Source organism: Phoxinus phoxinus (genome assembly GCF_949152265.1).
Source record: "Phoxinus phoxinus genome assembly, chromosome: 3".
Lineage (NCBI taxonomy): Eukaryota > Metazoa > Chordata > Actinopteri > Cypriniformes > Leuciscidae > Phoxinus > Phoxinus phoxinus.
In genome coordinates, this window is record NC_136878.1 from 5594170 (window position 1) to 5611840 (window position 17671).

General features: G+C 36.0%; 2 protein-coding genes across 4 annotated transcripts in view; one reads left to right on the forward strand and one right to left on the reverse strand.

The window, feature by feature from the left end:
* The window catches only part of osmr (oncostatin M receptor), a 599178-nt gene that overhangs the window by 40606 nt on the left and 540901 nt on the right, over positions 1 to 17671 (forward strand). The gene's annotated exons all lie outside the window — the stretch shown is intronic.
* The window catches only part of pdlim5a (PDZ and LIM domain 5a), a 55201-nt gene that overhangs the window by 17450 nt on the left and 20080 nt on the right, over positions 1 to 17671 (reverse strand). The window contains exons 4-9 of one of the 2 annotated variants that reach the window (XM_079608299.1): positions 12702 to 12738; positions 6671 to 6687; positions 2220 to 2240; positions 2103 to 2120; positions 1793 to 1971; positions 1030 to 1066 (exon numbers count right to left, since the gene is read on the reverse strand). In XM_079608299.1, coding sequence (XP_079464425.1) covers positions 1030 to 1066; positions 1793 to 1971; positions 2103 to 2120; positions 2220 to 2240; positions 6671 to 6687; positions 12702 to 12738 — 309 coding nt within the window. Of the gene's footprint in view, positions 1 to 1029; positions 1067 to 1792; positions 1972 to 2102; positions 2121 to 2219; positions 2241 to 6670; positions 6691 to 12701; positions 12739 to 17671 lie in introns of both variants that reach the window. The other variant, XM_079608298.1, reaches the window with a different exon arrangement.

The following is a 17671-nucleotide window of genomic DNA, read 5'->3' on the forward strand; positions in this document are numbered from 1 at the left end:
ATATAAAATATGGTACTCTACAACAACAAAAACATGCACATTTTTTTTTTTTTTTTTCAAAATATAATTTATAAAGATTTTTAATAAACTATTCCATTTTAAAAAAAAGAAAGAAATCTGACTATTATTTCATATGTAAAGCTTTGCAGGTTTAAAGGTTGGGTAGGTAAGAATTGTCTAAAGAACCTTTTTTCAAATTGGCTTAAACTGTCTTTATATACCAATACATAATAAAAATGCAAGTACTCTGAAATAGAGAGTATAAAAAATTGAGTGACTCTAGTGTATTTAATCTTCAAAAAACACAGCTCATCAATTCCTACCGGGACGAAACAAGTGATTGGCTTGCGCGACTGTCACTCTCCGTCGCCATGACTACCGCCGCTATTACTGGCTCTGCCCACGTGCGCGCAGTCGCGCACCCGTTTTTAGGTGGAACTGAATGGAATTAATGAGCTGTGTTTATTGAAGATTAAATACACTAGAGTCACTCAGTTTTTTATACTCTCTATTTCAGAGTACTTGCATTTTTATTATGTATTGGTATATAAAGACAGTTTAAACAAATGTGAATAAAAGTTTTTTTAGACAATTCTGACCTACCCTACCTTTAAATGTCTAATGTTTATTACAACAAAATTACTAAATCACAGAAATAGTCTAGTAAAGGTTGCAAAATGACAAACCAAATCAGAAAATAAATTTAAAAAGCGCATGTAAAATATAGTTTGCCCTTCTGAGGTTGAAGATCAAAATTTTCTAAAGGTCTTTTCAGTGCGGAGAAATAAAGAAAAACACAGTTTTGTGCTATATTTGTGATCTGCACATGCTGGTTAACTGGAGCCAGAGCTTTAACACAAACACCAGAAAATGGCAAAATCACACAGGTCAATAACAGCACACACACGGACCAGCAACCCTAACAGCACACACACGGAGCACACACACGGACCAGCAACCCTAAAATAATCAACATCACAATAACGAAAAAACATGAGCAAACACTCAAAACAAAACAGCTGAACTTACTTTGTCTTCTTTGCAGATTCAGCCTCCTGTGCGGGATCTGATACAGATAAACATGACAGAAAAGATTCATTATGACATGTTTTCATGTGATAGATAGAGGTGTGTGTGACTAAAGTAAAGACACATTCACATTCTCCTGTTCACTGAAATTCAACTTAAAACATCAAAGTTCCTGTCTCAATCTTAATCTCAGTATCAGTATTGAAGGTTTCGCACACAATGGGCCTCATTCATGAAACATGTGCAGAACAAATGTCTGTGTAAATGGTTTGTAAAACCATTGTTACGCATACTGTGAAATTGAATTAAATGGGACATTTTATCTAAGAATGTTTTTATGAACGATTCACACAGAAATGCATTCTGCCTGTTTATTATGAGGACCAACATTTTATTTAGGACCAAAATTTATATAATGCAGCAATATCAGTTCCAGAATATATATATATGTGTGTGTGTGTGTGTGTGTGTGTGTGTGTGTGTGTGTGTGTGTGTGTGTGTGTGTGTGTGTGTGTGTGTGTGTGTGTGTGTGTGTGTGTGTGTGTGTATATATATATATTCTGTTACTGATATTGATGCATTATATACATTTTGGTCCTAAATAAAATGATATTGATATTTCATGAATAATATATATATATATATAAATAAGTGGACCTAGACTAGCATTTATAAAGAAATAAATCAGATTAAAAAAAAAAATTAAAAAAAAGAAGCAATAAAATAAAATAAGATATTAAAATAAACGTCTTTCCACTCTCACCAAGTGCAGATTCGGTGCCGGTGATTTGGGCCAGGATACGGAAGGATCGGGACTGGGAAGTTCCTGTCCGTGGGCGCCAGTCCTCTGTGTCCTCCATGATGCGTTTCCTGCTGGCATCACCGTGAGTTGGGACATGGTAAAACTCAATGTCTGTCTCTGTGACATGCTTACGAGGAAGTCTACACACACACACACACAGAGAGAGAGAGAGAGATACTGACTGTCAGTCTTGTGTACATGTAATCATGCTGCACATCAAATGCACAAATTATTTGAGTAACAGGAACACTGCAGCTTCTCCCCGCTTTACCTGGAAACTGGAGGTTTCCTGAACGAGGAAGGAGGCATAAGAAAAGGAATAAGAAAGTTAAAACATTGTAATCATTCTCTATCAGAGGAGTTTTACACACATTACAGATGTACTCACTTAGACACAGCTGGAGGACCACTATAAAGAATCAAATAAAAAAAATTGTCATCACATAACGGACAGCTTTTGGAGGCATTTGATTCAAATATTCAAAAATGTATGATAACCATAGCTTCTGCCAAAATACTGCGTTGTTATCTAGTCTACTGTAAATCACAATTAGTAGTCTTAAAAAAAACTTTCACCATTTTCCTGTAATTACTAATATCAAGCACATTTACACAGCTTTACTGTAGCATAACTGTAGTAATGAACTCAAGTTGAGGAAATGAAAGTTAGAATATGTGCACTCGACCAGTAGATGGCACTGCTGCACATGAAAGAAAACGTGCAAAAAAATGAGTTTTAAAATGAAACTTTTGCAATTAATATCACATATTAATATTAAAATCAAGTACAACTGTGGTATTTTGGCCAACCAAAGGTAATCTTTTTAATGTAACTGGAATATAAAAAGCACTCGTTTAGTTAAAAACTTATTTTAAGACTGAATCAGGTAAATAGATCATTTTAAACGGAAAGAATAGTTTTTTAGTTTCAAAACCTTCCTAGAAAATGAAACAACTCTGTAGTTTAAGCAGTGAAGGTTAGAAATGCACTAGACCAGTAGATGCACAAGAAACACATGTCATAATTAATAGTCGTAAAAATAAACTTTTGAAATCATTTTCCTGTATTTTTTTATATCAAGTAGGCTACATTTCTACAGTTTTTGCAATTAATATCACATATTAATATTAATATCAAGTACAACTGTGGTATTTTGGCCAACTGTGTGGTTACCAAAGGTAATCTTAGTAATGTAACTGGAATTTAAAAAGCACTCGTTAAGTTAAAAACTTATTTTAAGTCTGAATCAGGTAAATAGATCATTTTAAACGGAAAGAATAGTTTTTTAGTTTCAAAACCTTCCAAGAAAATGAAACAACTCTGTAGTTTAAGCAGTGAAGGTTAGAAATGCACTAGACCAGTAGATGCACATGGAAAGAAACACATGCAACAGGCTCATAATTAATAGTCTTAAAAATTAACTTTTGAAATCATTTCCCTGTATTTTTTTATATCAAGTAGATTTCTACAGTTTTACTGTAGTATAACTGTTGTAACTATGGTATTTTGACCTACAGTAAAACCTGTAATGTAACAAAAAGCACTCATTTAGTAATGGGAAAAACTGAATCAAGTTAACATAATCTTAAACCGAAACATGAGCTTTTGACTTCTAAAATCCTCAAAGAAAATGAAAATTTTGTAGGTTAAGGGGATTGAAAGTTTGAAGTGCATTAGACCAGAAGATGGCGCTGCTGCACATGGAATAAAAGACATGCAACAGGTTTATGAAGCCTGACCTTTCAGTGAGACGTCTGAAATCTACAAGCTACGTCAATCCAATCTCTCAAAAGACATTATTACATCCAGTACGTACTGACCGTGCCAAAGCCCGTCTGTACCGACACGTACAGCATTCATAAGCGGTCAATAAATCAACGCTGTCAGGCTGTGGACCGTGTGTGTGACGAAAGAGTCTTGGCAGGTTTCATTTGCTCACTCAAGTGTGTTTGACAAACTGATATACAATACGAGTAAAAAATGCTGACTACCTGAAGACCACCGCTGCGATAAAACACATCTCAGTCGGAACATGACATGCATATCATCAAACTCACGTCAACAAGCTCGTGCGATGAAAACAGAAACACAATGAAACACAAACCCAGCTTTGCTTTGCTTGAGTGCGCTCTGCATTAAAGGGATAGTTTATTTAATGTTTAATTCTGTCATTAATTATTCCCTCTCATGTCGTTCTAAACCCGTAAGACTTTCGTTCATCTTCGGAAACACATAAGATGATATTTTTAAATAAAATCTGGGATAATTCTGTCCCTCCATTGGGCAGACTATGCAACTACGACTTTTAACTCTGACCCACGTTTGAGCTTCTGCGAGAACCAATGAGGTTCATTCTCGTGTTACGCATCATGTTTGAGCTTCTGCGAGAACCAATGAGGTTCATTCTCGTGTTACGCATCACGTTTGAGCTTCAGCAAGAACCAATGAGGTTCATTCTCGTGTTACGCAACATGTTTGAGCTTCTGCGAGAACCAATGAGGATCATTCTCGTGTTACGCAACATGTTTGAGCTTCTGCGAGAACCAATGAGGATCATTCTCGTGTTACGCATCATGTTTGAGCTTCTGCGAGAACCAATGAGGTTCATTCTCGTGTTACGCATCATGTTTGAGCTTCTGCAAGAACCAATGAGGTTCATTCTCGTGTTATGCAACATGTTTGAGCTTCTGCAAGAACCAATGAGGTTCATTCTCGTGTTACGCATCATGTTTGAGCTTCTGCGAGAACCAATGAGGATCATTCTCGTGTTATGCAACATGTTTGAGCTTCTGCGAGAACCAATGAGGATCATTCTCGTGTTACGCAACATGTTTGAGCTTCTGCGAGAACCAATGAGGTTCATTCTCGTGTTACGCATCATGTTTGAGCTTCTGCGAGAACCAATGAGGTTCATTCTCGTGTTACGCATCACGTTTGAGCTTCTGCAAGAACCAATGAGGTTCATTCTCGTGTTACGCATCATGTTTGAGCTTCAGCAAGAACCAATAAGGTTCATTCTCGTGTTACGCATCACGTTTGAGCTTCTGCAAGAACCAATGAGGTTCATTCTCGTGTTACGCATCATGTTTGAGCTTCTGCAAGAACCAATGAGGTTCATTCTCGTGTTACGCATCATGTTTGAGCTTCAGCAAGAACCAATGAGGTTCATTCTTGTGTTACGCATCATGTTTGAGCTTTTGCAAGAACCAATGAGGTTCATTCTCGTGTTACGCATCATGTTTGAGCTTCTGCAAGAACCAATGAGGTTCATTCTTGTGTTACGCATCATGTTTGAGCTTTTGCAAGAACCAATGAGGTTCATTCTCGTGTTACGCATCATGTTTGAGCATAGACAGTATATAAGATGGACACAGCGACCCCATAGGTTTCAACGGAGAAAAGTGAAGTTGATGAGAAGCACTCACTTCCTGATCGCCAGGCGCACTGCACAGACTCAAACTGAGCTTGATGACGTAGATGTGACGTGAGCCTGTCTGACAGCTGTCAGTCTCCTAGTAGCTGTGCCGAGAGAAATCTGAATCATTCCCTTCCGAATCTCGCAGAGACGGAGAACGTGAGCATTAGCTGTCCATGAGCTAGCAGCGGGATCAACTTTATGACTCTCTATGGGCTTCTCCCTTGACTTTATGCCTCCACGTCCCCCCGATTGCTTGCGAGCTTCTCCGCCGGTCTATACGGTAATTTCTCTACAGTGAGACAGAGTCGCGCGGTTATGACGCAATCATTAGCCTATTTTTACAAAAACTGCTTCTACGGGGCCATAACGTAAGATACAAGGTAATGGAGCCTTTTATACATTGTCGTGTTTCTTTAGAAATAAATAATGGACAAATGGACGCCTCAGATGTAAAGTTATTCACTGTCAAAGTGACGCCAAAATGAATAGGAGTCAATGTAATGCTAACAGCAGGTGATGTTCTGCTACAATGGCGGCGCCCGGGGAGGCTTCAGTTTCCGGCTGATGGATTACCCCCTTGTGTTTGAGCTTCAGCAAGAACCAATGAGGTCAACCAAGTTCGGTTAAACTTCTGTTTATGGTCGCTGATCAATGTTTATATGTGAAGAAAAGCCTAAATCAAATCTGTTCATCATATAAAGCGATCGAGTCTCTTCAGAAAATTTGGACTAAACCACTCAATTCATATAGTTTTACGATCTCCTAATGAACTTTTTTCATCAAATTGGTAGTTGCGTAGCAGTCAATGGAGGCACAGAATTATTAATAATACTACCATGTTTTTTTAGTAAATATACCATGGTACATGAATATGGCGGTCATTCATTACCACGGTAATTCTGTCTTTTTATTTTTGGACATGGTAAAATCATGATACTGCAATGGTATTCTTTACCAAATACCATGGTAATCATTTAGTGCTACAAAACACATCAAAATATCATGGTATTACCATCTGATACATCACTTTGTATACCACAGTAAGCTTTTGTAAGCGATTGTGTAAAACTTTAATGATTTGCTTAGTGACTGATGTATTTTTTGTTTATTAAGTCTTAGTGTTTCATCAATCTAAAATAAAAGCAAAGTGCTGCCATAAAAAAAAATCGATTTGGGAATTTCCCTGGGGAAAAAAAACAAAAAGCAAAACAAAACTGTTATATTAGGCAACACACACACACACACACACACACACACACACACACACACACACACACACACACACACACACACACACACACACACACACACACAAGCACCTTGGACAACGTCTGTTGTATTATGCGTGCTATATAAATAAATAAAACAAACAAACAAACACACACACACACAATGAAAGGAGCATCTATATGGTACTGACTTTATGGCTGGAGTCATCTGCTGAAAAGCACATAGAGGAGAAAATAACTATTAAACACAATCATCACTAACTCAATATACACAACAACACTGATTCCTAAACCCCTCTGAAACAGACCAACAGCTGAAGACACACACAAACAAACAATATATATTTATCATTTAAAACAATCAAACTGTCAAATGTGGATGATTGAGGCAACAGCTGAAGACAAACACACACACAGACAACATATACATATATATAATTTAAAACAGTCAATGTCAAATGTGGATGATTGAGGCAACAGCTGAAGACAAACACACACACAGACAACATATACATATATATAATTTAAAACAGTCAATGTCAAATGTGGATGATTGAGGCACAAATACAAATGAATGAAATCAGGAATTATTAAACAACAGCTAACCTAACTGTGCATTTACTGTACATCTAGTAATTATATAGTGACCAGAAAGATTTCCAGAATAATATAAAATATTTAGGTAAATAATTATATTTACATATAAAATATTAATATTTGGATAAAATAATATTTTTAATTACCTTTTTTATATATTTTTATTGCAATTGACTCAACTTTTTATATATTTTTTAACCGCAAATTTAAGTCAAAATTACTTTTTCAGTTTTATATATACATACATACATATATATATAAATGTTTGGTAGATAAAATAAAATAATAAAATAATAAAAATGTGGTAGATCGATATATTGGCCAGACCAGTTCCCAAAATCTACAGCTTTTGTCAATGGATTGTGCACATTTTCTGTTCTCAAATTCTGTGAGTTTAATATTGTGTAAATAAAGCAATTGTAAATTACATTACAAACTGTATATCCCCGATATATATGCCACGGTTGCCACCCTGCTCTTAAGATATTGATATCAGCATCAGCCATTAAAAAACACCATATCGGTCGAGAAAGAGCAAGACAAACTCAATCCAGAATAATTATTTCCATTCAAACTAAGTACAGTATCCAGAACCCGGTACACACAGCGTTGCATTAAGGAGGAATATGTTTTCACAACAGTTGCCTATAAAAATCACAGACGCGGGCTTGGCACTGATTTGACTCTTTAATGTACAGCTGTATGAGGATAATGAGGAGGATTTATCAGAGTTTACAAGAGAGGGAGGAGAAACCATTAGAGGAGTGCACACTATGACGACAAGCATTTGGTTTTCATCAGTTTTCTCTCCCACGTCTCTAATATTTTACTCTTTCTCTCCTTTTTATCTAGTGAATGTTGTGCTCTCAAATGGTCAGAATGAAATACTAGCATACTACACAGTATATACTGCATATTTTGGCACTTGTAATAGGTCAGCCCACTTGCTCATGCATACTACTATGTACAAATACTGCATTTTGCAAAAATAGTATGCCATTCTAAAGCACTTAACGAGAAGCAGAACCGGTTTATTGGGGGATTAAACTATAATCTGCGCTGGTATCAGGCTCATATTATACTATTAAAGTTATTAGTACACAGAAACGAACAAAATGCATCACAACAGAGTGTGTGTGTGTGTGTGTGTGTGTGTGTGTGTGTGTGTCAGCCAGAATATGTGTGTGTATCAGCACGTGTAATTAGACACGTAGTTCTTCAGTGTGTGTGTGTGTGTGTGTGTGTGTGTGTGTGTGTGTGTGTGTGTGTGTGTGTGTGTGTGTGTGTGTGTGTGTGTGTGTGTGTGTCAGCACGTGTAATTAGACACGTAGTTCTTCTGCGTACTAATGTCAATCAGCACTTTAAAACCATCATTAAAATATGAAACCCAAGAGGGAGGTTTGCACACTCGAAATCCACCTGAGCTTCCCCTGGGACATTATCCAAGGGGGAGCCCTGATTCACACACACCAAAACACATAACGGATAGCATTACGCAGATCTAAATATACACACGTACATCAGAGCTACTGACAACCACTCATAAACGAACAAAATCTCACATACGTCACTGAACAAAAAGAGATCAGAGAGAGTCTTCAGACCATGAAACAACACTCTGGATGATCCAAAGACCCCACAAAAAATATATTAAACAAATAAGCAAAATTAGGAAAATGAGGAAGCATGGAAATATTTCTACTTTGGTTGGTTGGGTTTAAATGTTGGCTTCTGATAAATGAATATGATGTGGGCATATATGTGGCATGTCATTCTTCCAAGTATGCAAACCTCAGCTGTTGTGTACTTGTGTTTTAATCCAACCAGCTAAACCACATTTTAAAAAATGCGGAGAGGTAAATCATGGAAAACAACTGAACAAACACACTTTCATATTACATTTTTTGAATATATTTTTGGCATCATTTAGACGTCCAAAAACAGCAGCCTGGGACTCAACAGGGACGATGGAGCTCAAAAGTGAGTTAGGGGGGCAGAAAGGGCATTCGAAATCTCTGCAGTGAAACTGATTTGTAACGCCAATATATGAACCTTTCAGATAGACCAACCATGAGTTGCAAAGTTGTTAAAAATTGTGATCAAACTTTAGATTAGGGTCCAATTCTCACTAACTATAGTATTAACTATGACTTTTGCGTCAAAAAATTACAGTTTGTTAACAGTCAGTAAGGATGTTGTTCAGTTTAGGTATTGGGTGGGATTAAGGGATGCAGAATATGTTTAAATAATTTAAAAACATTCTGATTCCAAACATTTCATTTTATTGCTAGGTAATGTTCTTGCATTACAGCAGGGTTTCCCAAACGAGGATTTGTGAGTTTGTGAAAAAGCAAACAATTTATTAAATTGAATGTATCATTAAAATGAACAAATGGTGCTGCACAATTAATCAAAATCAAATCTAATCAAATATCAAAACGTGATTACCAAATAAAAAGCTGTGATTTAATAAAGGAAATGTATAGTCTGATGCGCTGTGTGTTTCAGAATGAATAGCGGTGCTGTGTTTATTTACACGCTCACAGCTTAAAATAGCTTGTTTTCAGAGCAGCCTGTTCACACTAAATGCTGCTTCTCACAAACTCAACTTTAATGTGCATTTGGAAATGTAATGTGCGCTAGGTTTACTTTATTTACATTCACATTAGCATATTTTCCAACATTTTTGTGTACATAAGTTCACAGCATTTAACTATTATTCCACCAAAATAAAACGTGGAAGAGTTCAAATGTAAAAAAGCTTGAGGCTTTGAACATTTGAAAGTGAAGAATTTAAGATATAAATATTTGTATTGTAACTTGTAGTGTTATATTTATAGTTTTTTTATTTTCTGTTTTAATTTTAATTTTAAAGCTTTAGTATTTTTTCATATATATATATATATATATATATATATATATATATATATACACACACCGGTATATATATATATATATATATATATATATATATATATATATATATATATATATATACACACATTTTCATTTCAGTTTTAGTTATTTTAGTAGTTAAAAAATGAAAATGAGAAATGTTTCTTTAGCAACTAGCTGAAATAAAATATGTTTATTTTATTTCAAGTTGTTTATGGTTTTAGTTAACTATAACAACCCTGGTACTCAGCTGGTTTAGCAAGACGAACCAGGTGGTCACCCAGTCTGACCAGCTTAAAAATGCCCAAATCCTCCCTAAAACCAGCCAACAGACCCGCCTGACCATGCTGAGAGACCCAGCAAACCTGCAAGGTCGCAACCTTTGTCTTCTATATAACAATTCGTTTTTCCTTCAAATCGAATGCTGTAATGTTGTGATGCATCTCTGAGCTGGTAGGTTGTGTATTTTCTGAAACGTCTATGGAGAATATTAACTGGAAATTGGAAAAACTTTTAGAACCCAGAACTTTGGTGTCACTTTTGAGCTCTATTGCTGCCTTCACATGCTTTCGGGATTATCCGAAGTTTCCTATAGTTAAAAAGTGGACATGAACGCCCTCTCAAGTCGTGTTTACCACTGGGAAGTTCGGGGATAATTCTGATGCCCAAGTTCCAGAGTTGGACAGGCCATAAACATTAAACATGGTGGAGGGAAGAACAATAGTGTCGTATTTTTTATAATTTTTCCACAACAGCTACATTGCTTTGTCTTGTTAAAGTATACAGTGCATATTTTATTTACATGAAGCGTATTGTATGTTTAATACAGCAAAAATAGCCTGTATTTAAACGAAATTCCAGAATCATCAACAAGCTGACTATCTAGATAGCATGATGAATGTTTATTTGGTTGTCAAAGAATACCGCTAAATATCACTTTGATTTTAATAAGATTTTCCCAATAAATAGGCAAGAATAAACCTGGTGTCCTCCAAGATTCGTGTTCTATCCAACAACAAAGCACTTTAATGCGACAAGCTCGTAATCCCGACTTCAAAAGTGGGAAGTAGGACATTTCCACTAGCACATGAAGGCAGCATAAGTTGATAGGTTGGGTGGGGCATCAAATTGTCAATCAAACTCTTACCCATTCAGCTGAGAGCTCTCACCCTGGCTTTCCAGCAGGCCCCGCCTCTGGCCCATGGCAACTTCACAGGCATTCTCATTGGAGTAGAGATAGATGGGTGTGTTATACACCGAAGGGCGGGGCACCGGCGGTACATGATTTGGTGAGCCATCAGTAGGAGTAGGCGGAGCCAGTGGATTAGGGCTTTGAGCTGAGGAGGCGAGTGCAAAAGCAGATGCGGCGGAGGGAATGGAGGCTACGTGTGGTGACCCCGCCCCTCCAAACGGACGAGCGGCCCTATTGGAGGATGAAGTGATGTGGGTGGAGTTTGTGATGTCAGAGGAAGATGGAATGCAGGTTGTCATGGGAACGGGTTTGATGATTTCCACAGAAACATCCTAAACGGAAGCACATGCAGGACTCAAACAAAGCGACGACAGTAATGCAACAAATCAACAGATAGCACACAACAACAAATGGGTAATTCAACAGATGCTATCACACCGCTGAAAACCTGAATAGTGAGTAGCACTAGCAATGGAATAGAATGGAATACTAGCTGACTACTTACTGAATACTGCACAGTATATACTATTTAAAAATAGTATGTGAAACAGAATGTATGTATTATATTATATAGATGTATTATGCAATGATATTGTTGTCACATGATTGCAGTGAAAAAGCACCCGAAATTTATTTATTTTCAGACATTTATTGCTGATATGAACCAACAGTAAGGATTACTGAGGTGATTTGGCCATTTTGATTGAATTGAAAACATCAGGAAAACGAAAAATGCATATTTTTTGCAAATTTGCCTACTGTGCAATGCATAGTATACAAACTTTATAATGAAGAAATAAAATAAGTAGCATGGTACTGTAGCATGCCATTCTGATGTGATTTCATAAAGCAGTATGCTTTGACTATTTACAATAGTCATCATTAACCATTAAAATTTTTAACATCTCCATCTTGAATCATTATTTTGATGAGCCAAAAGTTAAGGCATTTTAACATGAAACTGGATTAAAAACGACAAATAATGCATTCCTGTAGTTCCTGTAGTTCAGTAAAGCATAGTGCTTACAACACCAATGACATGGGTTCGATTCCCAGGAAATGCATGAACTGATTCAAATGTACAGCTTGAATGCAATGCATGTCACTTTAGATAAAAGCATCTGACGAATGCATACATATAAATGTAAATAACCATATCTATCAGAGATTATAAATGAACAGCAACTTTCCAAATGAAACATGCAGTATAATGAGAAGCATGCATCATGTGACACCAGTATAGCACACTGCAAGTTGCATATAATTACTGTTTCATATAATATAAAAAAAAAATAGGTATATGCATTATTAAATGTTCAGTATGCAGTGTACTAGTTTTCTATTCTGAACACAACCGCAAGACTGAACTGAACGCAGAGGTGCACTTTTACTATAAACATGCAAAACTAAACCTCATGCATACATATAGAGCTGTGTGTCTGTCTTAGAGGGGTATAATGACATACACAACAAACAATCCATTCACAATAGTCCAGTTGTGCGCTCTCGCTGGCTTTATGTGTGTGTAAATCTCATACCTTTGGTGCCACATCTGGTTTTGGAAGACTGGAAGCTCTGTTGGAAGACAAACAACGCACAAAAACATTAATGACTCTGCTGTGACCACATCTAGTGCTGGCAGTGGCACTACATGAGGAACGTCGAACTGTGGTTTGCAATAAAATCATAGGCCTGTATTTATAATGACACGGAACAACTGCATGGAAGTTTGTTGAACGCTTCTGAAATTATTTAGCCTGCAGGGGAGAGCAGAATTAGTTTTGCGTCAATTAAAAGAAACCAGGTCAGGTTTGGTTTGAAACTTGCATGATGTGGTGTGTTATTAAACTAAAACTATGGTTTGACAGCAAGCGATATTGGTGTGTGTCTGTGTGTGAGGCTGGCAGACCGATCGAGTATCAGTTACCATCTCTGAGAATATATGAACTTAAGACCTTCTAGAATAATCTCACACATCTCTTAGTTTTTTTTATTTTTTTATTTATGAATCATTTTGACCTTTAAGGATGTTCCCAAAGGGAGGTTTCATCAGATTTAGCTTCTAGATACAATCTTGTCCATAAAATATAACCACACACATCTTGAAGAGTGTATTATATATAACAGGAGATGTAAAGCATTTGCTCCTATATGTGGAACCTTTGCATCTTTGTTTTTCTATGTAAACACACACACATCCACACATGACTCCACCGCTCCCCGGAGGTCTTTAAAGTGAGATCGGGTCGAGTTTAGCACTGTTGATCCGGTCAGATGAACATGAGTGGTCACACTGCTGCAGTTATGAGCTAATAATCTGTTCTCAGTACACTCAATATAGATCCACACAGAAGACTGCCAGAACAGCGCCAGAGAGAGAAAGAGAGAAACTACTCTGGTTTAATTCATGTTACTTAACTGAATCCTTTGTTTTAAAAGCATTGATTGGAACTTATGAAGTAGTTATTTTAACAAACTTAGTAGTATTCAACTAATCAAAATTGAAGACAGACAGTCTCTTAATGTCCTTCCCAGCAAAGGTACAAATATTTATAAAATAGACTATTTTAAGGTGGCAATATCAATTATCTAAGCAAATTCAGATATTAAAATAGCCTTTTCTAAAACATAATGAGATATACTACCATTCAAAAGTTTGGGGTCAGTAAGATTTATACTTCAAAAATCAAAAGTGACAGTGAAGACATTAATAATGTTACAGCTGATACAACAAATGCTGTCCTTCTGGAAAAAAAGTATTACAGTTTTTACGATATTAAGCACTGCAGTACAACTGTTTTCAACATTGATAATAATAAAAGTTGAGCAGCAAATCATCATATTAGAATGATTTCTGAAGGATCATGTGACACTGAAGACTAGAGTAATGATGCTGAAAATTAAGCTTTGATCACAGGAATAAATTACATTTTACAATATATTCAAATAGAAAACAGTTATTTTAAATTGTAATAATAATGCACAATTTTACTGTTTTTACTGTGACCATGGTGAGACTTCTTTCATAAACATTGAAAAAAAAAATTGAAAGGTGGCCCAACTGCCAGAAGTTACTTAAATAAATATGTAAGCCGGGAGCTTCTAGTGTTGAAAGCCCAGTTGATTATAAAGGGAGTGATAAAATTATGTCTCATTAAGACACAAAAATCAATTCCAGAGTTCATTAAAAAAAAAGTTAATTAAATAAATTCTCACATATTCTTGTTAGCTGGAATACAACACAAGTGCAGATGTGTTAACACCTGTAGATATGTTTCTAAAAATATGTCCTGAGAAGTTCATAAAATCAGAAAAACACTAATTTCTTCTGTATTTTACTGGTCCATCATCAAGTATCTGTGATGTTCTGGTCTCTAGATACAGTATGGGACATTAAAGCAAATCTGTGGGATTTTTCACCTACTTGATCATCCACTAAGTGTATTTAATTTGTCTGATCACTTATATTTCCATACATTTATGTCTGTAGCATAAACGAAGCATCTACCGTACGGTAGCATCATGATCTCACACTCTCTCAGGCCATCTGTGTGACATCTCATTTATATCTCACACCCTGAGGCTGCAGTCTGACACAGGACTCACTGATTTTCCTTCATTAATAACTAAAACTCTTGCAAACTCATAGCTCCTATTCTGCTACAGTATGTGAATGTGTCCGCTTGAGAAAGACTTGTTAAAAAACAACCCACAGGAACATCACAAATCAGATCTCTATTATCTCAACTGATTCTCCTAGACAACAATGAGATTAAACAGGGAGAAAAATAAAAAGCCTGATGTATTAAATCTATTAATCAACAATTTTTTTAAAATATATTTAGTCTAAAGTTTCAAAAAAAAATCCATTTCAAAAAGTTAGATTTTTTTTTGGTTGTTATTATTTCACATGACAGGGTTAAATAACCCAAGACACCAATACACTGATCTAAAGAACATATAACTTTCTCCATATAGCTCAACTCAAGAACCGTATGTACTCAATAATGGACCAATGGCAGAGTGTTCAGGAAACCTGTATGAAATTGCACTACCATGTGATGACACTAGGAGCACAGAAATCACATCAGCTTTAAAGGGACCGTTAATCCAAAATGAATATTGTGTACTTTTTTTAAAACCTTTTTGTCATTCTGTCACTTGGAAAAGAGCAACTTGGGCATTATATATCCTACTAAACATCGTCAGTTGTGTTCCACAGAAGAAAGCCATACAGGTTTGGAACGACATGAGGCTAAAAATGACAGAATATTAATTTCTAGGTGAGCTACTCCTTTAAGATGCCATGTTGAAAAAGAGAGCAAGAGGACATGAAGTACATGTATACATTAAGTACAACATCAAGTACAAAACCATGAAATATTAAAAAATGTCTATGTTGGTGGGAATTTAATTACGCTTTGAACTCTTTTCCAAATGTTGATTTTTATCCTGCTGTATCTCACTAATGGAAAATGGGATTTTATCCAGCTGTGATATCCTGTGAACGCCAACACACACATTCAGGGATGTGCTCAGTGCAGGACAGTGTGTGAGACAAGCTGCAGCTTACGCTTTTCAGTCCTCGGACAGATGAGTGCTCAGAATACACTCACAGAGAGAGTTTAGAGATAAAAGTGCATGAGTTACAGACATTAAGAGCAAAAATTAAGTAAAAAAAGTGAAGACATTAATATAATAAAGACTGTTAGCAGACCAGATTAGCTCTTTTTCCTCTCTCTCTCTCTCTCTCTCGGGATATGAACCCATGTCAGGGTTTGTTATGGTCCTGAGGTTATTCAAAAGTGGATTGGGATGAGGTTTAAATGGTTTAATTAAATTAAGCTCCAATCGGTCAGCAAAACACATCCCCACAAACCCATGTAATCAAGTAACCTGCATTCAACCCTGCGGTAAATGGTTGAATCTGACGGCATGTTTGACGTATTCTCTGTGCCTAAGAAGTTGTGTGGTCAGTTTAATCCGAGCTCTGATTAGGATCTGGCACTCATGTGTGTGTTTAAGCATTCAGAACCAGTGAGGATCATTTGTGTGTTGTGGATGTGGCCTAACAAAACGTCAAACCTGGACCAAAACACAAAAACAGACAGATGCATAAACAACATATGCCCACAATCAAGAACACACACTCAAATAAGGGAATGAAGAATTATAGGTTTTCATGAAGCTGACAAGATTTGTTGTTTAGCTTAGTTTACGTGATTCAAGCTGTTGAGGGAGGGCGTTCAAGGGCAATTATTTTTCCCCAAAGTGCCTTCTTTGTTATTTCAGTGTATATAAACTCATTTTAGTTCATTAATGTCGAAACAGAAGCCTGCAGTGTCTCAGAACGGCCAACATAAACATCCTCTAAACACACAACACAAAACGTCAGCGAGGAAAAGTCAGTCCACTTGTTGGCCATCTTGGTTACAAGTCCAGTAAGTACAGCTCCTGTCTACTTGAATAGGGAAATACCAAAATCTCAAAAACTGGTTTCAACAACATCAAACCAACAATAGCATCATATATTATGCTTGCGTGGTCTATAATAAATAAAGCCACAATGAGTTCTCCCATTTTGTTTTAATAGAGGCCCATCTCTCCTCTTACACAGGTGAAACTCAAAAAATATATAAAACTTTTCACATTATTCTAATTCTGAATTTGGGGTTTTCATAAGCTGTAAGCCATAATCATCAAAATTATAACAAATAAAGGCTTGAAATAATCTCACTTTGCATGTAATGAGTATATATAATTTATTAGTGTCACCTTTTAAGTTGAATTACTGAAATAAATGAACTTTTGCCAAATTTTCATATTTACCGGTATACACAATAAAACAAAAAGTGAAAGCATCATTAAAATAAGATAACAGTTGAAGCTTATAAGAATATATTTGCAATGGGGCAAAAAAAAAAATCCTTTATATTAAGATACAAATTCAGTTTAAAAATTAAGATGTTTAATTCTATGGGTCAGAAAGAAGGTGGAAACTGTCATCGAAAACTAGACCACAACTGTTTTGATGTAAGAAAACTTACGAAATTAAAACTGTAAATGGACTAAAGGGGAAAATAAATATATAAATGTTGGAAATTAACAATGGTCTTCAGGGGATAAAAAAAAAAGGACTTTATAGTGAATAAATAAATATGAAAAAATAAATGGATGAATGAATGTTCTTCATGTTGAGTGGATGAATGAATTAATAATACAATAAAATAAAAAATAAATAATCTTAAGAAATTAACATTAATATAAAAATCTGTGAGTTGATCTGATGGTAAGTGAGGTGAAGTACAGCAGTGACACTGGTCCTCTCACAGCGAACACAAACCAAAAGAAATCAATAAAATAATTCACTGCATGTGCGTTTAATTAACATGCAGCCTCTCGTTCTCTCTGTGTAATCTACTGTCATATATGAGAATCAACAGAAAGCCTGTAAAACTCAAAATCTCTACCCAATAACTGCAGCTAAAGCCGAGTTTGGCATCTCCAC